We start from the raw sequence: 20,367 nt of genomic DNA, 5'->3' as shown, positions 1-20,367 counted from the left end.
ATGGTCATATAAATTTTATAATTTTTTATTTAATCATTTTAATTACAATAATTTTTAATTATAAGTATAATAATAATAATAATAATAATAATAATAATAATAATAATAATAATAATAGAAAGGGGAAAATAGTAAACTAAAAGTAAAATAAATAAAACAAATTAAAACAAAAGAAAAGAAAAAGAGGAAGGGAGGAGAGAACGCCAAAACATAAAAGAAAGGGAGAGAAGAAGAAAGAGTGAGAGAAAGAAGAAGAGAAGGAGAAAAAAAGGAAGAAGATGTGTTCATGACTGATTTACTCATAATTTGTAGTATTATTGTTGCAAATAATTGTTAGGAAATTAGTGTGATAGAAGAAATATTATTAACTTGAATTTCACATGACATATGTGTGATGTTTTGGTCATAACTTTTTCTATAGACATCCGTTTTGAATGATTTTTAGTTTTCTGGAAACTAGACTCAATTACCTTCAAATTGAGTAGAAAATTCGTGATGTTTGATTGAGTATTGATGTTGAAAAATGGGTTACAAGTTGGACCAGAGTTGTTGTTCTGTTTGTTTTTCTGTCATTGTGTTTTATTTTGATAAACTGCAAGAATTTGGGCTAAATAAAAATAAAATAAAATTTTATCTACAAATTAGACATCATAAGCTTTCCAAAGAGTACTCATTCACTCAATTCTGATACTTATAAGTTTCTGTTAGTTGACTCTGAAGTTACAATTTTAAGTTGTTATAACATAAATTTGGGACTGTTTTGGGAAAAATCTATCTTAAACATATTCTCTGGAATTTTATTTTACATTTTGTGATTTGTATGATATAATTGACTTAATAGCTTATGTTATCATAATAATTTTTAAGGTTGAATGTATGGTAGTCTTTAATATATGTATTAATAGATGATGTTATATTTGTGTGTATATGTGTGTGGATTGTTATATATAATTCCTATATATTTGATTAAAGTGAGAAGTATAGGATTCATCCTAGCTAGATGAATTCTCCGTCTATATACGACGGAATCAAGGGGTAAGTGGGGCACCACTTACGGACGTAATTATGTTCAATCTTACCAAAATAAAGTTACTAACAAGAAGAGGGCATTAATAAAACTAATGTAGTCTTTATGACATGCTTGTTAGGTAGAGTTTAAGTCGTTAGATTACTCACGTCTAATGACTTGAATATTTAGAAAGAGTCAAAACTTCACATTGAAGAGAAACTCAGAAAATAAATATAGTCTTGAATTAGAATGCTAATTGATTTAATTTCATTTATTGGGACCCATTGAGTGTAATCTCATCCAACTTTATTCAAATGTGTTACAGGTAAAAAGACTTAGATCACATGTTGGAGAAATGAAGCGTATCAGTTTACACTATAGTCTGCTTAAAATTTATGGGGAATCATATTGAACCATGAATGTGTTATGTACTCCATATTTCTATGCTTTTTCTTTGAAGGATTAGTATGTGTATGAATACATTTTTATGACTTTGTGTCGAGATTGTACTAATCATCTCTTTTGTCGAATTATGCTAATGCTCAAGTTATATTCTAGACAATTAACTTATGGTATTACATTTTTGGTATCAGAGCCGGTCGAACCGACCGTACTGTGGGTAGTTAAAATTAGTTGTTGTTCTTGTTTTGAGACTATATACTTTCTAATTATCAATTCATAAAATATTAAGTCTGGTCAACTTAATATTTGTGTTTGATAGACAAAACAATATGGAACTAAATCCAAGACTGTCAGGTAGGCCTCGTAGAGGGCGGAATAATGATGAACGTTGGGAACAAATGATGCAAATGATGCAACAACAACAAGCTGTTATGACTAGCATAATGAATCATCTTGCACAATCTGTCGGGCCTGCTCATCCACCGCCACCACCTCCACCAGAGGCCTCAAACAAATTATTTTATGACTTTCACAAGTTGAAACCCCCAACTTTCCTAGGGAGCCCGGTGCCATTGGAAGCTCAATCATGGTTGGATGAAATGACTAATTTTTTTTTTTTTTTGTGGTGCGATGTACTGAAGAAGATAAAGTAGCTTTTGCTACTCATATGCTACAAGGAGAAGCTGAGAACTGGTGGAAGGGTGCAAAGTGTGACACCCTAAACCCTAAAATAACAGTTATAATAATATATACTAAATTATTTGAAGAAAACTTGCAGTGGATAAAGAAAATCTATTAACGAGAATAAAAACTTTAATATCTAATTTAGAATATCATGTTTCTCTAAATACACATGTAACAATTCAACTTTGTTTTTCAATTAAAATAGTACAATATCAATGAACTTGATTTAACTAGAATTTATTGATTTAATTCCCAAGACTTACTCGTACTAAGTTTTCATATAAAAAGTCATTTATAATAACATGTAAATTACACATTACAACTCTTAATTCCCGGTGTCACCTATCAGAGCGGGGTTTTTCCCAAACTTGAACTTCGAGACTCATTAACTTGTAATAACTGCGATTTTGCAAACGCAGGGCCAAGACAATCAAACACAAACAACAAAGGAGGTGAGTTTTGAAATCATGTTGATAGTATAATATAAATAAGATGAACACGAAATTAATCATCAATAAACTGTATCATTACACAAACATTCTTCAAGGAAAAACATCACATTATATAGTCAAAATCAAAGAAAATCAATACACTTCACTGTAACATCAAATCATCGCATAAATTATTATCACACTTAATACATATTAATCACAACAAAACAATCACAAGAAAATGCAATGTTATGCATGAGCTTAGACTTTACTTCGCAATGTGGTACCATTCTAACTCTGAAGTACTTGGTTAGGAGGCTTGATACTATGCCACCATCCCGGTGGACGGACAATTCAATTTGACTTTGTCCTCATAGATCCCCTCAACTCAACCCAAGACACATGTACGTGACAGTCGAGGTAAACATTTGTGGCGTGGTAGCTCCCGACATTTGGAGTGCTACCTCAAGTCACCTAGGAATTCCACACCCGAAATACCTCCAAGGTCTAACAATCTTGCATTAAGACTCAACAGCAGACCGCCACGATCAGCCTCATTCAGTTGTACTTCCCTGGAATCACTAGGCTTGTCAGGCTCTACCTATATGATGAAAAATAATATCCATTTCACAAATTCTCAATATTTATTTTTTCTCGTTGATCTATGATACTCTATTAAGACCGTCATCTCAAACACAAATTGGAATCAAAATAATTTCACCAACTATGGGGTTACTTCAATATTCTTATCGCAAATTCACAATATCATTATCATTAATCATATCTTATCACATAAACTCATCACAATTTTATAGAATCACTATCATCAATCAAACATCACCATTATCATCACATAAGCATATCACATATTTATATCATAAATCACATGTCATCATTAAATAAACTTACATTATACAATGCATTCACATAAACTCATTTAATCAAATATATGCACCAAATTAATTTGAAATCAATTGTCACAATGACATCAAATATCACATTAATGTTAAATATCACAATAATATCAAATATCACACATTTAACGAAATTAAATCAATCAACACCTTATAAATATTTATATTCCACATTTTAATCTCACAATTTTTTTATTTGCACATTAATTAATTTATCACTCAAATGGCTACTGCCATACGTAGCGAGCCCGGATGAATCATGGGAAAATACGGTTTTCCCGTTCATCTCACAATATATTATACTCATGAATTCAGACGCTCTCACACCCCTTACCTTATTTCGACGCTTTCGCACATGAGTATGATTCCTTGGGAAACAATCTTTGTTCTTTGACTTTTTGTCCTTCAATCGATCTAACTCGACAGTTTATGGGTAAACGTCAAAAATAAAATATGAGAAAATAATCTAAAAACTATATTTCGAAATTCGGTTAAGGAAAATTACCATAAATCAGAAAACCAATCATTGGATAATATAGCCACTTTTTACACGATCGTTTTGGCGTTGGTTTCACTCAAATCGGACTTAAGAACGGTGCAAAATAACAGATTCTGTAAAAGGAGAAATCGGGAATTTTAGGGAGAAATTCGGGTTATTAAAAATCTGGAAAATTGTGTTTAATTGAATGGTTAAATGAGTAAAACAACATACTGAAATTTTGACGAAAACGGAAAAACTTTTCTGCAAAAGTTATCCGGTGCCAAATGACATGTTGTTATTGTGTTTGTTTTAGAGGTGCTAGTGCAATCCCTTTTTTTTCTTTTTGGTTGTTTTATTTTATTAACAATATAGGGTAGTAAAATCCATTGGTCCCTTTATTTATTTTTAAATAAAACCAATAATTACTAAAACTAATGTTTTAACATAATTTAATTACCAAAAATTTCTAATATTTTCAAACTAATATTTTATAAAATAAAGTAATTAATCTTTTAAAATATATTAATAATCAAAACTCTCATATTCAAAATAATCACCCTAATGATATTTTTTTTAAAATACTTACATTAAAATACTATCATCATTAAAAAATATTCAAAATTATAAAATAAATAAGTATAAAATCAACACTTTATATTAATTACTAAGTCATACTAAATATATATATATATATAAATATATATATATATATATATATATATAATTACAATATCATAATAAATATATAAAAATAAAGAAAGTCAAGCACAATAATACCACTATTCGTGTCGCTTGGTTCGGGTGGTTTGGAGGGTGTGTTAGATAGGGATTTATCGCGGTTTTGCTTCTTAAAAACTAAACGAAACTTTGAAAATGAAAATGAAACTATGTGTATAAAAATTATAATAAAGGAAATTTTCGTCCACTCATATAAATTCAAATTTTTGTCTATTTCAATTTTTTTTTAATTTCAATCCAAAAAATAAAATAATAATTACATTATTATTATAATATACTAATTTTTTTAGAAAATTTTTGTTCTGTAATTTCTTGTCACAAATTATATAAATTTTATAATTTTTTATTTAATCATTTTAATTACAATAATTTTTAATTATAAGTATAATAATAATTATTATTATAATAATAATAATAATAATAATAATAATTAAAAAGAGAGAATACCATACTAGGACAATTAGGTTTAGTGATCAACAAAGTCAACAATAACATAATTAAAGAAAAACAATTAGCAATAATTTCTTAAAAAATACTACTATTTTTATTTTATTTGTTTGAGTAATGTTATTGAAAGACAATGTGACACAAAATGAGACACAAATACAAAGTTTATTACAATACAAAACGTGATTCTCTTTATTTTACAAGAGTATTGTATTTGTGTCATATTTGGGGTTAAGTTTTGTGTTTCAATAACATTACTATCTTTTTTATTAGATTCATTTGACTTACAATTTGATATCAAAAATTGATCTATTTGATCCTTGAATCAAATATATTAATTTTTGTTGACCAAATTATAATTTAAATGTCTATTATAAAATAATAAAAAAATCGAAGGGTATTATTTATATAAACAATTACAAAAACAACTATTATAATTATAAAATAAACTAAAATTTTTAACCTAAACTTCAACTATGTGAGTTGTGAATTTTATCTAGAGATATAATTATGAATTTTATATATATATTGTTTTTGTCCTTGTAGTTAAGAAAATTGTATTAATAGTGTAAAAATTTATATTTAATTTGTATACATCGACAATATAAAAGATATTTTACATTGTCAATTAATTATAATTGTCAGATTAATAAAATAATTTGACTTTTATTATAATTACTTTTAAAGTCACACTTATTAATGGTTATGATGTGTTGTGTAAAACTTTTACACTAGATAAAACATAACAATTAAACTATAAAATTTGAATGTTAAAAAAAATATAAATGAATTTTTAATTATTAAAATTATTAATTAAATTTTGTTCTATTAACACTATCTTATAAGCGTTAAGACTTTCGCAATCAATGTATTTTTATAAATTTACAATTTCAATTTTTTGTGTTTATCTATTAAAATTTTAAAAATTTGACCACCTCAACATTTTCTTCAAGATCTGCCGGTGCTTTTATATATAAGAAACAAACTTTTTTTTTAAAATATGCATAAATAGAAAAGCAAAATATTATTGGATTACTTATACCAATGCATGTTTTATGAACGACAAAAATATAAATGCATGTTTACTTAATTTAAGTTGTTGATTAGTGATTTTGTATAAAAAAATAGTAAAACAAGGGTTGTACAGTAGTTTGAGATGGCGACAGGAAAAAGTATGAAAGGTAAAAATTGAGGTAAAGAACATGATTCTGTTTCTTGGCACTATTAGGTTGAAACTTTGAATGACAGTTCCTTTCTCATTGACTAGAATACCCCTATTAATCTCTCCCTTCTTTTACCCTTTTCTTCTCTTCCCTAGAGAGAAAAAGAAAACTTTATTTTCTTATGCTGTTTTGTCCCTATCTAAATTTCTCACATTCAGTATATGGAAATTAAATTTACCACAATATGACAGACATTTTCGGTTTTAAAGTTTAACATAAAAAATTCATATTAGAAAAATAATTTGTGATTAAATCGAGTTCAATATCAGTTATGTTGTTGTATTTAACATCCATCCATATGAGAAAAGTGTGTGTTGTTAGAAGTGAAAGCAATAATCAGAAAATCAAAGAGAAGGAATAAGATGGTGAGGAATGTTCAATTTCAAGTATCATCATTACTCTCTATGCAGGTATTTATGTGCCCTTGTATATGTCTAATGTGTTGGTTGCATTGCATCATTGCAAGACTTGGGATGCTGAATTTCTGATTCTTCCTGTATATTGGACAGTGGTTTCCTGGTCATATATACTGCAAAAGCAGAAAAGGAACTCAAGGAGCAGCTTAAGTTACTAGGTTGATACATCTTAATTTTTCATCTATCTGTTACTCTTACTTTTGTAATAAAAAGAGAATTTTGGTTTTAAATAGAGAAGCTTGCACTTCATCTGTTCAATGGAGATTTCAGAAAAGGTAGGTTTGGTTGGACTGCATTGGAGAGGCCTCCTAGGTGATCTCGGATATTTGCTTTTAGAAATAAAATTCTGTGAAGCTAAAACTGAATCATGCTGGAGATCTCTAGGAGCAGACAGCATAACTCAATCCCTCATGGTGATGCTATAATTGTGAATGCATGGTATCATGAAAAGGAAATATCTTGAATTTTCTGTAAAGATTTGAGGCACACTAAACAAAGGATTTGAACCAATAGATGCTTCATGTTATTACCATGTAATTATTCTTCGGTATGATGTAACATGCTCTATATTGTATACTACTAGTGTTGTGCCATAGGATTTTTTGTATGCATCATGCTTATTGTGTATCTTTAATTCTTTATTTTAGTGTGTTGATGATTTAAACTAGCCTGATGTGTCTCAACAACTTTGTGTCTGTCCTTAATTTATTTATGCTTTGCATGGAGGAGTAACAAATTGTGCATTAATTCAATTTTCCTAATCAAACAAGTGTTAAATGATATATTGCTTTCAAGCAAGACTATGTAATAACCACAAAATACTATTGGAAATTTCATCACAATCTCTATTCTGTTACATGATTGCAATTACAAACAATAGAAAAAGCTACAGAAAAAGGAATCACAACAAACCACAAAAGTGTCCTTAAAAAATATGGGTGAATTACAAATGGTGTGTATGTAGCAATCTTTTCTCTTTCAATTCATTTAATTGTGGAACATCAATGATACATTGTGTGGTGCTTGGACATTTTCATCTTGCAATTGTGGAAGCACATGAAGGGTCATCTTTGTTTGACCAACTTTCTTTAATTCTGCAAGCCTTCATTGGCCTTTCAATTTGAAGAGTTTCTGAAGCTTCTTTCTCCAAATCCCAACAATATCTTCCAAATGTGTCTACACTAACCTGAAGTCTAAAATCTATACCAAATAGAAAGCTCATTTCCAACCTGTTTAATTCAGCCGTGCTTACTCCTCCAACTTTAGCATAGTAAGCATTGTTGAAGAATCTGCAAAACCAAATAGAAAGCTATGTAAACAGCTTGAACAAATAATGACAATGAAAGGTAGTCAAAATGGTCAAAGTTAGAGGTGCTATTTTCCCTTAAAATAATCCTTTCTTTGAAATTGATCATTTTATTCAACATATTTTCATACTACTCTGGTTGCAATATCAAAAGTTTTGATGTCTACACAACCACCGTTTTCCACAAAATCAAAGTTTGTCAGCCTCAATTTAAATCTTTGGTTGTCATTGTCAATCAGCTAGAGCAGTCATATTAATAAGGTTTTCACCATATATGGCCCCCACAAATAGCAAAATATTAGAAAAAACAACACCAAAATATCCACCATAAGAAACATAACACAAATAGTAACAATGAGATATTAATGTGCATTTTATTCAATTTCAAACTTGCACTTACGCATCATCCATAAACTTTGCTGCTAGCATAATGCTGGTTATCAGAAGCCGGTGCACATTAAGCGAGGTCAATTTGATATCCGTGTTTTGAAGAAATCTATCCACATATATGTGTGCAACAACAAAACAGGACGGGCTGCAACCCGAGTACTTAAAGATTCGATCAATGTACTTACGAACACTCAGAGCAGGTGCGCTTAAACCATGAAATACTGTAACAACGTCTTCTATATGTTTATCATCTAATAGCATTTCATTCTTTTGAACTGACCTATCGAGAAATGATGAGAGAAGTGACAAAACCCGTGGAACTCCAACACCTTTATCCAATCCTTTAAGCCCCAATGAAAGATATATATCTGAAGAGCTTACATCATCAGTTTCAAGTGCTGAAGTCCCCATATCCAAGCTGCAAGGAAATAGAAAATCAATAAGATAATATTTATTCAAATGCACGTTTTCAATCCTGTTGGAGGATCAAGTCAACAATGAACATTATAAAGCTTAAACTGTTGAATAACAAGTTGTTAGAACAAACAAATATCATCAAGTCAATTGAAATTCTGAATAGAGGTTACTTCTCATTGTGTCATGATTTAAAGGAAGGATAATTGAAGCTTAGAGCCAATTTGGATAAACTCTACAGGCACATAAATAGAAAGAAATACAAAATGAATCACACAATAATTAAGAGTTCTTTAGGTAATCGTTCTTGTATAAATGTACATTAGCTTATGTGTCTCCTCATTTTCAGAAACTCTTTCATTGAACTTCTACAAGGACAACACCTATAAGTTTATAGGGATTAACTCACCAATGAAAAATCATAAACATGTTTTAATAAATAGCTCCCACGATTCAAATTAGTTCTTAGTCTGGTCAATGCCATCTACCAAATATCAACTCAACCATGAAAGAAATTCTGTTAGAACAACACTCCAGTTTAAAAAAAAAAAGATACGAAAAAATGCAAAAAAATACAGCCAATATTTGATCACGGAGTTCAGTCAACTATGCCTATGTCTCTGATTGGAGAGCGGCTGCAGTACTTTTCTATTATAATTTAAAATAAGAGTTTACAATGTAAAACTAGTATTTAAATACTTCATAGTCCATATTGCAACATTACCCCTGAGCAACTTATCGCTAACTACGAGTCACGCGATACCTAACGAATTCTCCATTTCAAATCACATAACTCATAACTCATTCCATCCCCTCCCCCATAAAAAAGTAGAAACATATACTACTCCATATGCAGAGGCCTTTATAATATAAAATCCTTTGATCTGGTATAAGGTAACTTCATGTTTGGTTAGATCTAAGCAACTCCTTAATTAGGCAACTACCATAAGCAACCCAAAAGCACCTAGATCTATAATTTCTTGTCCCAAATCACCAACCAACATCAACAAATCTACTCCTACTTGAATCAAATTTTTATCTCCCCATCATACAAACTCCAAACAACAATGATCTCTCCAACAAAAAAATTACATATCTAATTTTCTCATTGATGTTGTCTCTACAAATCAACACTCCCAGATCTCAAAGAGACTAACTTCACTTCCACCCCACCACCCGAGAAGTTAAAAAGCAAAGATTAACATAACTTCAATAAAAAAAGACATAATTGCTATGCTTTTTTCAGCTGCATATACTTTGACGCTATCCTAACCCCCCACCCCCCAACAAAAGAAAACAGAAAAAGAAACAAGAAATGAGAACAGTTACCCTTTCTTTACCGACAAATATAAGAAAACCGAAACAAAATTCAGCAAACATAAGAAAATAAATCAATTCATTGTTGCATAAAGTCCAATGCAAGTGGTGACGAAAAAAAAGGAAAAGATGAGAAACTCACAAATTACGAAGAGATGACTCTAATGGGGTGGTTGCTGATTTTGTTACATAAAAGTGAACGAAGCGCGAAACAAATATTCATGTGAACAAAAAAATCATGTTTGTTCCTGCGCCATTTTTTTTGTTTTTTGATGTTGTTGTTTCTACACAGTGGACATTGATGCTACATAAAGATAATAAAGCTTCCTTTTTTTTTTAGTTAATTAAATCCACACCACACCACCGCTACCATATCACGCCAAATTCAATTTTTCATTGCTAAAGTTAGGTGCTAAATCAAAGTGCTTTCTTTTTTTAATTTGCCTACTCCGGGTCCCACAAATTTCCACCTAAATAAGTAACATTTTGTTCCTTACAAAAATAAACAAATAAAAAAATTTCGAAAAAACTCACATACACTAATTATGTAAAACGTAATATGGTTTTGTAATTATGCTAAGAATATAAGATGTTTTTATTAAAAATAAAAAAGGCATGAGCCAAATAAAGTAAATAGCGTTGAAGAATATGCTAAATGTTAATGCTGTTACATAAAATGACAAAATCAGCTTTATATATGAAGTATGTATTGTTGGCAATGGTTGAGCCACAAACATAAGAAGAAGATCAATGAAAGTTATTTCAAAATGTAACTTCATTTTTAGGTTCATGAATTTGTTCCTTTCCTTTTTATTCCAAATTTTAATTGATTGAGATTTGAGATGCGGATAATTATTCCGTACGAAGCCTACTCGATAATCAAGTGTTTGCGTAATGCGGACAACAATTTTTTCGACGTGAAGGAAGGAATTAATATACTATTGCTAAATTTGTTAAACAATTCCATAAAAAATTGTTATTTTCGCTCTCTTGTCGTATTATTTTAAACGAATTTTATACAAGATTTTTTAAACAATGTATATGAATTTTAATTGAGGAAACTACAATTTTTTTTTTATTAATAAATTGCGTCGTTGGGTAGGCCACATTTAGTGGATCATAGGTGATTAGCTTAATGTGGGGAAGACTTGCAACTACACAACTCATGACCTACTATGACAGCGTAAACAACTGTGAAAAATATATAGTTTTCATTTTTAATATTTTGATTTAAGTTTTCCTAATAAAATATATTTTTTATTTTAAATAATTTTATATGAATGTCTATTATAATAGTGATGTATTGACAACCCAAATCATGAAAATAAGAATACAAAACATTTTGAAACTATAAAACAAATATAATAATTATGAGTCGAATATCTGTTATTTTCTTATGCTGGCTGACATTTCATTTTCTTCTCTATGACATTGTGAAAAAAACAATAATTATTTACCCCACAAACATAATTAATTACATATATCTTCACAAAATAAGAGACTTTTTAGTAGGGAGTGATCAAACTATTTTAAGATACTAAACAAACATAATTATTATAAACATCTTCAGTTGTTTTTTTTTCAAAAGTATTAAATAAAATAAACGAAAGAGTGACGATCGTAATAATCAAACTAATTTAGATCAAAATTATTCCAATAAATTTTCATTTAAAAAAAACAATCATATACAAAAATAAAATAAAAGATGAAACTCTTCATAAATTATGACACATAATGTCTTTTTATTTTACAATTTAAAATATCTGTTTTATTTTCTTTATGATTAAGATTTTCACCGGTACCAAAAACATTAAAGTATTTTAATGAGTTTAATAAGGCCACTCATAGAAGGAGGATTTTGAGAAATTAAAACATATTTGAGTATGGATGAGAATATATTAAACCGTTCGTTTATGGGTCTACTTTCAAAAATACATCTTTTGCACTTTGAATATGGATGGAAATATATTAAACCGTTCGTTAAAGGTATATGATCTGACCTACTTATGATATGACCTAATATAATCTATTTAATAAAAATATTAGATTTAGATTATTTTTAAAATTTATTTATTTAAATATGTCAAGCTCGGACTTATAAAAAAGCCTGTTAAGTCTGATAGACCGATCTATATATATTTTATTATTTATTAGTGTTATTTATTATTTATTATTATTATTATTATTTATTAATAATATTATATCCTATTTTAAAATCTATCAATTAGGCGATCCCTCTGTCGTTGTTTCATATTCAGTAGTCGTTCTAATATCGGTAGCGATTATATATTCTGTAGTCATGTTTGTTTCAAAAAATTTAAAAATTATTTTGTTAAAAAATATCATTTTTTATTTAATATATATAGATATGTAAAATATAACATTTAAATATTTTAATGTTAATAAGACTTTTATATAGACTTTCAAGTTATATCAGAGTTTTAAAAAAGCCAAACTATATCGGAAAAAAAAAACTATAATAAATCTAGACAAGACTTAAACCTAAAAAATTAATCGTAACGAGACTGAGACATTTCAAAACCTCAGGTCACGTGATCCGATCTGTTTCCACCCTAAGTCTTTAATAAAATAAAATAATAAATATATATAATATAAAAATAAGATAAAAGAAAAAGACATCGAATAAATAATAAAAAATCCAAGGTAACAAATATCACAACTCATTATTTTATTTATTTTATTCTATCAGCATATAATATGGCTGAGTAGGACAACTAATGATTAGACAGGACACCACCACACCTGTGAGCACTAATTCAATTGTTCAATGATTTCAAATTCAATAATGTCATAAAAAATGATTTAGACCATTGAATTTAACATAACTTCATTATAAAAACGATAACAAACTTTGTAACTTTACCATCTCTATCGCCTGGGTATAATGCATTTTTTTTTAAGGAAAATAATGATAAAATTATTGTTTGATATTGAACTTCTTAAATGTGCAACTAATGGTTAAATAATTTGGACACTCTACGCGAGCACAATTATGGATTGTTCTATGCGAGCATTTTTTTTAAATAATTTGTTCTTAATCAAATAGTCTCGAGCACAATTACCTGTAATTATTGGACACTCTACGCGATTCAAATCCCATAAAAGTCTTCTAAATTCATTTGAAATCTTAATCAAATGTACCCTTTACTATTTGAAATAAATTTTGATATATTATTTATATAATTTTTTATCTTATAACCCAATCACAAATATATATTTATATAAACTTTAAAATAAATTTAAATATTTGTTTTAATTTATGAATTATAATTAATTCACAATATAAAATTACAATATTAATATATATCAACTAAATCCTTATTGTTTTAGAACCATAATATAAACCCATTATTCCTTTAGAAAACAAATCATAACCCAATCACCGACATAAAATTATGGATTGTCGGTGGACGGTGGGACTATTTGAACTGTCCATTACTTCATTTTGTAATTCCAGCCAATAAATTATTTCGTTATATATGATATGATTCATAATCATACTATATAATATCTGCTCTAAAATATCTGTCGTATTAAAGTTTTAATTTACACCAAAAATTGCACGCACACTAAAAAAAAGTTTTAATTTATAATAAAGAAAAGTATATTTACAGTCAATTATATATTTGAACAAAAAATAAAAATATAGAAAATTACTGTGGGGGAAAAGAAGAGATTTGAATCATTTTTTTCTATTCTCTTTCATCAGTGTCTGTTGACTGTTTTTTTTACTTTTCAATGAAATTTTTTTTCATCACTTTTTATGATTTAATTGTAGTTTTTGTCCTCTTATTTTAGCTGAATCACGAAAATGGTCATCTCATTTTATTTCTCTTCAATTATGATCATTCAAACAGAATTTTAATCTAAAATTTGATGGAGTGTCATTTTTTTGTGATTATTTAAGTTACGCTATGCCACAAGATTCCGTGATACAACAATTGTATATGAGATCTATAATCATAAATGTTGTAGTGTGACTTAAAAAAAACGACACTCCATCAAATTTTAGACCAAAATTTTATTTTATAATCAAAACTGAAGAAAAATAAAATTAAAAATTATTTTCGTAATTAAGCTAAAACAGAAATACCAAAAGTATAATTAATTTATTTTTTTATTGAATAAAAAAATAAATTTAAGAGAAGAAAAGAAGGAGAGGGATGGATGAAAATTGAAGGAGATAATCTACATTTATTTCTTAGTATATAGATGCTTTGTGAACAAAAAATGAATTTTACTAACAATTGCCTTTAAGTGCACTAAGAATGAAAGTTTTATTTGAAGAAACAAAGTTTAAAATTTCAATGCTCAACTTCAATAAATAACTAAATAAAAATTGGTTTGAAAATACTTTTCATAATTTATTTTATCAAAATTTAACTTTCGATCCCATAATTTTAAAACATGGGTTTTTGGTTTCCTTATTTCACATTTTGTGTAATTTCTTTTTTATCAATCTTGCTACTTTGGTCTTTTGAATGTTTTATTTATCACATGGCTTTGAAGTGTCATTAATAATTAGTAATTTGGAGAGAAAATGATGTGAATCTATTTTCTATAATTTAATTTATATATATTGTTAGTGTAAATAAATTTTTATTATTAGTCAATCACAACTATTAAATTGTTAAATATATTTGACTTTTATTAAAATTATTTATAAGTTTATCTTTATAAATAATTATAATGTATTTATAGTATAATACTTTTTATACTGCATAACAACTAAACTATATTTTTCATTATTAATTTATATAAATGATTTTTAATTAAATAATATTATCTATTATATTAAAATTCTTAAATAATGTTGGAAATTTTAACTTATCATAATTTTTTTTCAAACTGAACTAAACTAAACCACCTAATAGACAAAATTCACAAATTTAACCTCATCTTAAAAACAAAAACACAAAAAATGGGCACCAAATAAAATAAAAAAAAGTCCAAGAAAAAGGGGTTAGTTACGCTACCCACAGCTGCAATAATAAGAGTGGTTAGTTAGCTTGTTAGACAACGATGAAAGGAGAAGAAGAAGCTGAACGATGCAACAGTTCGATTTAATTTGGAGAAAAGTTGTGACAAGTTAAATTTTAGAATTATTTAATATTTTTAATATAATAAATAATATTATTTAATTAAAAAAATTATTTATATAAATTAATAGTAAAGAATATGTCGACACTACCTCTTTTTCCAAGTCACACTCACAGCACCATGTCAAAAATAAAACATCTAAATCACTAAAAACAAGAGAGAAACAAAAAATTATATAAAAGGTGAGATAAGGATCAAAATAGAAGAATTAAAAATATATTTAAATTTTTAATATTTATATATTTGATTCTTTAAGCATCTCTTAATATTTGTTAGAAAAAGAATTTGATTTTTATTTAAAATGAGTAATTAGTAAAATGAATAAATTAAAAATTAAGATTATAATTGTATATGTGCATATAATGAGTCGTTTGTTTAACAAAAAATTAAAAAGTAATTTTAATTTTATATTTAAAAAAGTATTTTTTATAAAAATAATAGAAATTGTTTTAAATTCAACTGTTATTGATTTAAAAGATAATTTTGATATTTAATAATTTAAATATTTTAATATAATAAAAATAATATTTTTATAAATTTATATTTCAAAAATAATTTTTTATTTTAGCTATTTTTTAAAATTTAATATAAAAAAATCATAGCAAACAAATAAAATACTTAAAAGTACATTTTTATAGTAAATTATTTAAACTAATTTTTAAAACTTTATTTTAAAAATTATTAAAAAAATATTATAAAAATTATTTAAAAAATATAAAACAAAAAAATCAATTGTCAACTATTCATTTATTTTTTAATAATTAATATTATTCACTTTATTTATTCGATATTCTAAAATAAATTGCTTAGAGAAATCCAAAAAAAATATATATCGCGTCTCTCAGTCTCGTTTAAAGCTGTCTCCCTTTAAACTATTTTTTTTTGTTGGGAGCTTACGTTTACTTCATCTTTTTTTTTTTTTAAAGAGTTTTATTTTACTTCCATCCCAAACAAAAGATGTTAAGTAGATCCGAACGTTACATTTATTTATCTCTCTATTTAAATAAAATCGTCCTCATCCTTTACTTCAATGCAAACTCACTTTAAAAAACTAGCCGTTAGTTAACCTTATCTCTCTCTCTCTCTCTCTCTCTCTCTCAAACACTATGACAATCTCGTTGGATTCTCCTTCTCCTCTTCACATCAACCAGGTTTGTTATGTTACAATGTCTTGTTTCTGTACTCGTGTTCTTAACTTATGTAATTAATTAATTAATGTTGTTTACGTGTCATTATTATCAGGATGATAATACGAACGTTGTTGTTAATTCGTCACCTCTGTTTAGTCCATCTTCTGATAAACGATTATGGAGTACTCTCCGTAATAGAATCGACTCGCTTCTCGATCACAATCGTCAACCCAATCTTCCATCTACCTCTGCTCACACCCGTTTGGTTAGTACATTCTTTTTCTTCTTTTTTTATAAATGGGAAATCTAATTATTATTTAGGTCACTGAATTTGTTATTTAATTTTGTTATTGCAGAATGAACAAGGAAGACGGTTGAAGGAAGATTCGTTGTTGCTGATAAGAGGGTTTGATTCAGTTGCTCACACACTCTCTCTTTTGTCTAATAACTTAGACAATGCCATACAGGTATAAATTAAATTATGATATCTATTAATTAATGTTAATTTTATATGCTTCAATTAATTATTTTTTTCGTTATTAATTAATAGTACTCAAATCTTGTGGATAAATAAAATGTGTTAGCTGCAACATTTTATGTTAATTGAATTTATAATTTATTATTTTTGCTTTTATTTTGTTCACAGGGTGCTAGAGAATTGGGGAATCCACCCACATTAACTGATATATTCCAAAGCAAAATTGAAAAATCAGAAAACAAAGAAGAAGAGGGTTCAGGAGAGAAACAGAAAGAGGAGTCAAAGAAAGGAACTAAAAGGAAAATAGATGATTTTTATGAAGAAAATGTCATTGAGTCACAAAATGAAAATGGGCAAAAAATGCATGATAGGAACATCAAGAAAGCAAAAAATGTAGGTGTTTTTTTTTAATTGTGATATTTATCAGATACTAGTTAGTAAGTGTGGTTTTATTCAAGCTTCTGGATAATTGTTACTTATTTGTTTGCACTAATTACAGCTTGCAGTTTCAATGGCATCTAAAGCAGCTTCACTTGCAAGAGAATTGAAGTCTATCAAGTCAGATCTGTGTTTTGTGCAAGAAAGATGTGGTCTGCTTGAAGAAGAGAACAGAAGACTACGTGATGGATTTGCTAAAGGAGTTAGGCCTGAGGAAGATGATTTGGTAAGGAATCTAATTAATCTTAATCATACCATATGTTCAAAAATATTCAGACAGTTCCAATCATAGAGTTAGTAATGATATCATTTTTGTATTTTTAATGTAACTAGTACTGTTATGTTACATTTTTATTTGATTGGCATTAGACATTAGTTAGGATTTGTTAAATATATTAATATTAATCTAGTGAATCACAACTTTTCTCCCTAAATTGGAGGGGTGTAGTTATTTGGTTCTAAAAATCATCTGATAACACCCCAAATTGAGTGAATCACAATTTTGTCCTCAACTAATTTCAAATCACGTAAACATAATCATATGGGTCCGATCATTTTGTGTCCATCAATTTAGTCTACAAAATTGTTTTAGAATTTCATTGATGTGAGGAACTAAATTGTCAAATTTATGCAACTAATTAATCTTGTGTGGATAATGGTGTGTGTGTAGGTGAGGCTTCAGCTGGAAGCACTTCTTGGTGAGAAGGCAAGACTGGCCAATGAAAATGCAAATCTTATGAGAGAAAACCAATGCCTTCACCAGCTTGTGGAGTACCATCAACATACTTCACAAGACCTCTCTGAATCATATGAGCATGTCATCCAAGGAATGTGTTTGGACTTCTCATCTCCACCACCAACAATTGCTGAAGAGACAAGGGATGAAGATGATGATGACACAAATAGAGAAGAACTATGAAACACTAAGGAACCATCTCTACGAGTTCTCTACTTAACTTGATGATGGAGAAGAACCAAAATTTTAAGCACCATCATAACATCCCCTGTAATGCTGCTGCAAATATTCCTTGTATTTCTGCATAAAACATTATTGATATTTGTTATCCGTTTAGTAATGATTATCTCTAAAATGAGATAATAATAGTAAATAGTATTCATTTATCCTCGTAATAATTTGATAATCTCTCTTGTTCTTCACCCAAAAAGCGTTTAAATTTGGTAGAAAGTATAAAACTTTTTTGCAAATACATCCAAACAAATTATGATGTCAACAACTACAAGTAAGTGAGGATAGCAACCTCCAATTAGTTTCCATCTAAATATTATTTTTGTGCTTATGCATTTATTTAGGACGAGTAAATAGCCTAAACCCTACCACCACTATACTTCGGTTACTTCAATTTTTGCCATTAAACCATAGTTGTACTCTTTTATTTGGAAAAATGCATAGGCAATCAGTGTGCTCTCTTGTCACAAGGAAGGTGATTGGTGGCATAGTGTAAGTTACAGTGTCTGATTTGATTATGCTTCCTGCCAGAAGATAGCATGTGGTTGAATTCTATTTATTATCTTATTTGATTATGCTTCCTGAGAAGGGGAAAGGAGTTTTGAAATTTCCACACTGCCTTTTCAATCAAATAAAAGCACCTTTCCAAACAACGTCTTAGTAGTAGGTCAAAACACCAGAGTGGTATGTAGCAAGTTTAAAGACACAGATAAAATCAAAAAAGAATTAACTAGCCAAGAGTACACAACAACAACAACAAAAAAACTGCATGGTGCTCCACTTATTGCTTAACCTAAACAGTTGCTTACTCCTCATTGTATGGTGCTCGTCCCACTACTTTTTGAAGAACCAGTGTTTTTGCTTGCATGCAGAAGCTGAACCTGTTTGCTTTGTTTGCATCCGCGTCTGAAGCATCCTGTTCTTTGCTTTGTTTGCATCTGCTGGAACAGAAGTGGAGCAACTAAACGACTTAGGCGAGGAAACTTAGAAACATCAAGATGCGGACGCGTTCACTCATATAAGTGGTCCACTCATATAAATTCAAATTTTTGCCTATTTCAATTTTTTTTTAATTTCAATCCAAAAAATAAAATAATAATTACATTATTATTATAATATACTAATTTTTTTAGAAAAATTTTCTTTTGTAATTTCTTGTCACAAATTCTCCAAACTGTTGTGGTCATATAAATTATATAAAATTTTATACTTAATCATTTTAATTACAATAATTTTTAATTATAAGTATAATAATTATTTATTATAATAATAATAATAATAATTAAAAAGAGGGAATACCATACTATAGGACAATTAGGTTTAGTAATCAACAAAGTCAACAATAACATAATTAAAAGAAAAACAATTAGCAATAATTTCTTAAAAAATACTACTATTTTTATTTTATTTGTTTGAGTAATTTTTCAAAAAAATTCGAGAATCCTTTAAGATTAATGTCAAATTCGAGAAATTCCTTAAGATCAATGTCAAAAGATGTGTTGCATGCACCACATTAAATCGTGCTAAAAATAAATAGATAAATTATTGAAGTTGAAAATCTTTAATCTCTAAAGAAGACTATATAAGTTGAAAAGATGAACTTAATCTACAAGATTGAAAAAGAAAGCTATATTAACAATGAGACGAATTCTCTTGCTATTAATGATTTTTTCTCTTTCGTATTTTTTTATCACCATTTTTCTACATCCCTAAATTTGTTGTGAAAGGAGTTGTGCTATATAGCAATGCTCTAATAATAATAATTAGATTATGGCATGCGCGCTACGCGGATATTAATTAATTAATTTTATAAATTTTATAAATAATATTTTATGTATTATAAATATAGTTATCTTATAATATTATTTTATTGATTTGTAATAACTGAATATGATTAGGAAAATCATGTTTATCACACTCATCTAATTTAATTTTTAAAATATTTTGTAAAATTCGTATGATAACTTATTATATAGGATAATTGTTTGACTCATTGTACTTTGATTGTTAATTTATTTTTCAACATATAATGGTATTTGTATTTATTTGACGAAATAAAAT

At 27.8% G+C, this 20,367-nt stretch overlaps 2 protein-coding genes and 1 long non-coding RNA gene across 4 annotated transcripts; 2 read left to right on the top strand and 1 right to left on the bottom strand.

Annotated features, from left to right (window-relative positions):
* The first annotated feature begins 6,230 nt into the window (after positions 1–6,230).
* LOC101505417 (uncharacterized) lies at positions 6,231–7,601 on the top strand. Its single transcript, XR_189577.4, has 2 exons — positions 6,231–6,739; positions 6,839–7,601. It is a non-coding gene; the product is annotated as an uncharacterized lncRNA (long non-coding RNA).
* LOC101505096 (cyclin-P3-1) lies at positions 7,549–10,576 on the bottom strand. 2 transcript variants are annotated; one of them, XM_004493611.4, is made up of 3 exons: positions 10,315–10,576; positions 8,452–8,859; positions 7,549–8,034 (listed from the first exon to the last, which is right to left on the bottom strand). In XM_004493611.4, the coding sequence occupies exons 2-3, from the start codon at positions 8,850–8,852 to the stop codon at positions 7,779–7,781; spliced, it is 657 nt and encodes a 218-aa protein (XP_004493668.1). In that variant the 5' UTR covers positions 8,853–8,859; positions 10,315–10,576; the 3' UTR covers positions 7,549–7,778. The 2 variants fall into 2 exon arrangements, with proteins under 2 accessions (XP_004493668.1, XP_027188770.1); XM_027332969.2 differs by lacking the exon at positions 10,315–10,576 and adding an exon at positions 9,265–10,217.
* Positions 10,577–16,286: 5,710 nt separating this feature from the next.
* On the top strand, positions 16,287–18,505 carry LOC101504778 (uncharacterized). Its single transcript, XM_012713814.3, has 6 exons — positions 16,287–16,444; positions 16,536–16,688; positions 16,780–16,890; positions 17,070–17,294; positions 17,401–17,565; positions 18,010–18,505. The coding sequence occupies exons 1-6, from the start codon at positions 16,400–16,402 to the stop codon at positions 18,256–18,258; spliced, it is 948 nt and encodes a 315-aa protein (XP_012569268.1). The 5' UTR covers positions 16,287–16,399; the 3' UTR covers positions 18,259–18,505.
* Positions 18,506–20,367: the final 1,862 nt, after the last annotated feature.

This window comes from Cicer arietinum, chromosome 3, assembly GCF_000331145.2.
Source record: "Cicer arietinum cultivar CDC Frontier isolate Library 1 chromosome 3, Cicar.CDCFrontier_v2.0, whole genome shotgun sequence".
Lineage (NCBI taxonomy): Eukaryota > Viridiplantae > Streptophyta > Magnoliopsida > Fabales > Fabaceae > Cicer > Cicer arietinum.
The sequence above is the reverse complement of the archived record's forward strand: the minus strand, read 5'-3'. Positions and strand labels throughout refer to the sequence as shown.

What these genes read in the sequence shown, in the direction of transcription:
- LOC101504778 (XM_012713814.3), top strand. Translation starts at nt 16,400, where the DNA reads ATGACAATCTCGTTGGATTCTCCTTCTCCTCTTCACATCAACCAG. An exon ending in ACTTAGACAATGCCATACAG is followed by an intron (nt 16,891 to 17,069) that starts GTATAAATTAAA and finishes TTTTGTTCACAG; the next exon opens with GGTGCTAGAGAATTGGGGAA. An exon ending in ACATCAAGAAAGCAAAAAAT is followed by an intron (nt 17,295 to 17,400) that starts GTAGGTGTTTTT and finishes CACTAATTACAG; the next exon opens with CTTGCAGTTTCAATGGCATC.
- LOC101505096 (XM_027332969.2), bottom strand. Translation starts at nt 9,284, where the DNA reads ATGTTTATGATTTTTCATTG. An exon ending in ATGTTTATGATTTTTCATTG is followed by an intron (nt 8,860 to 9,264) that starts GTGAGTTAATCC and finishes ATTTCCTTGCAG; the next exon opens with CTTGGATATGGGGACTTCAG. An exon ending in GCAAAGTTTATGGATGATGC is followed by an intron (nt 8,035 to 8,451) that starts GTAAGTGCAAGT and finishes TTGGTTTTGCAG; the next exon opens with ATTCTTCAACAATGCTTACT.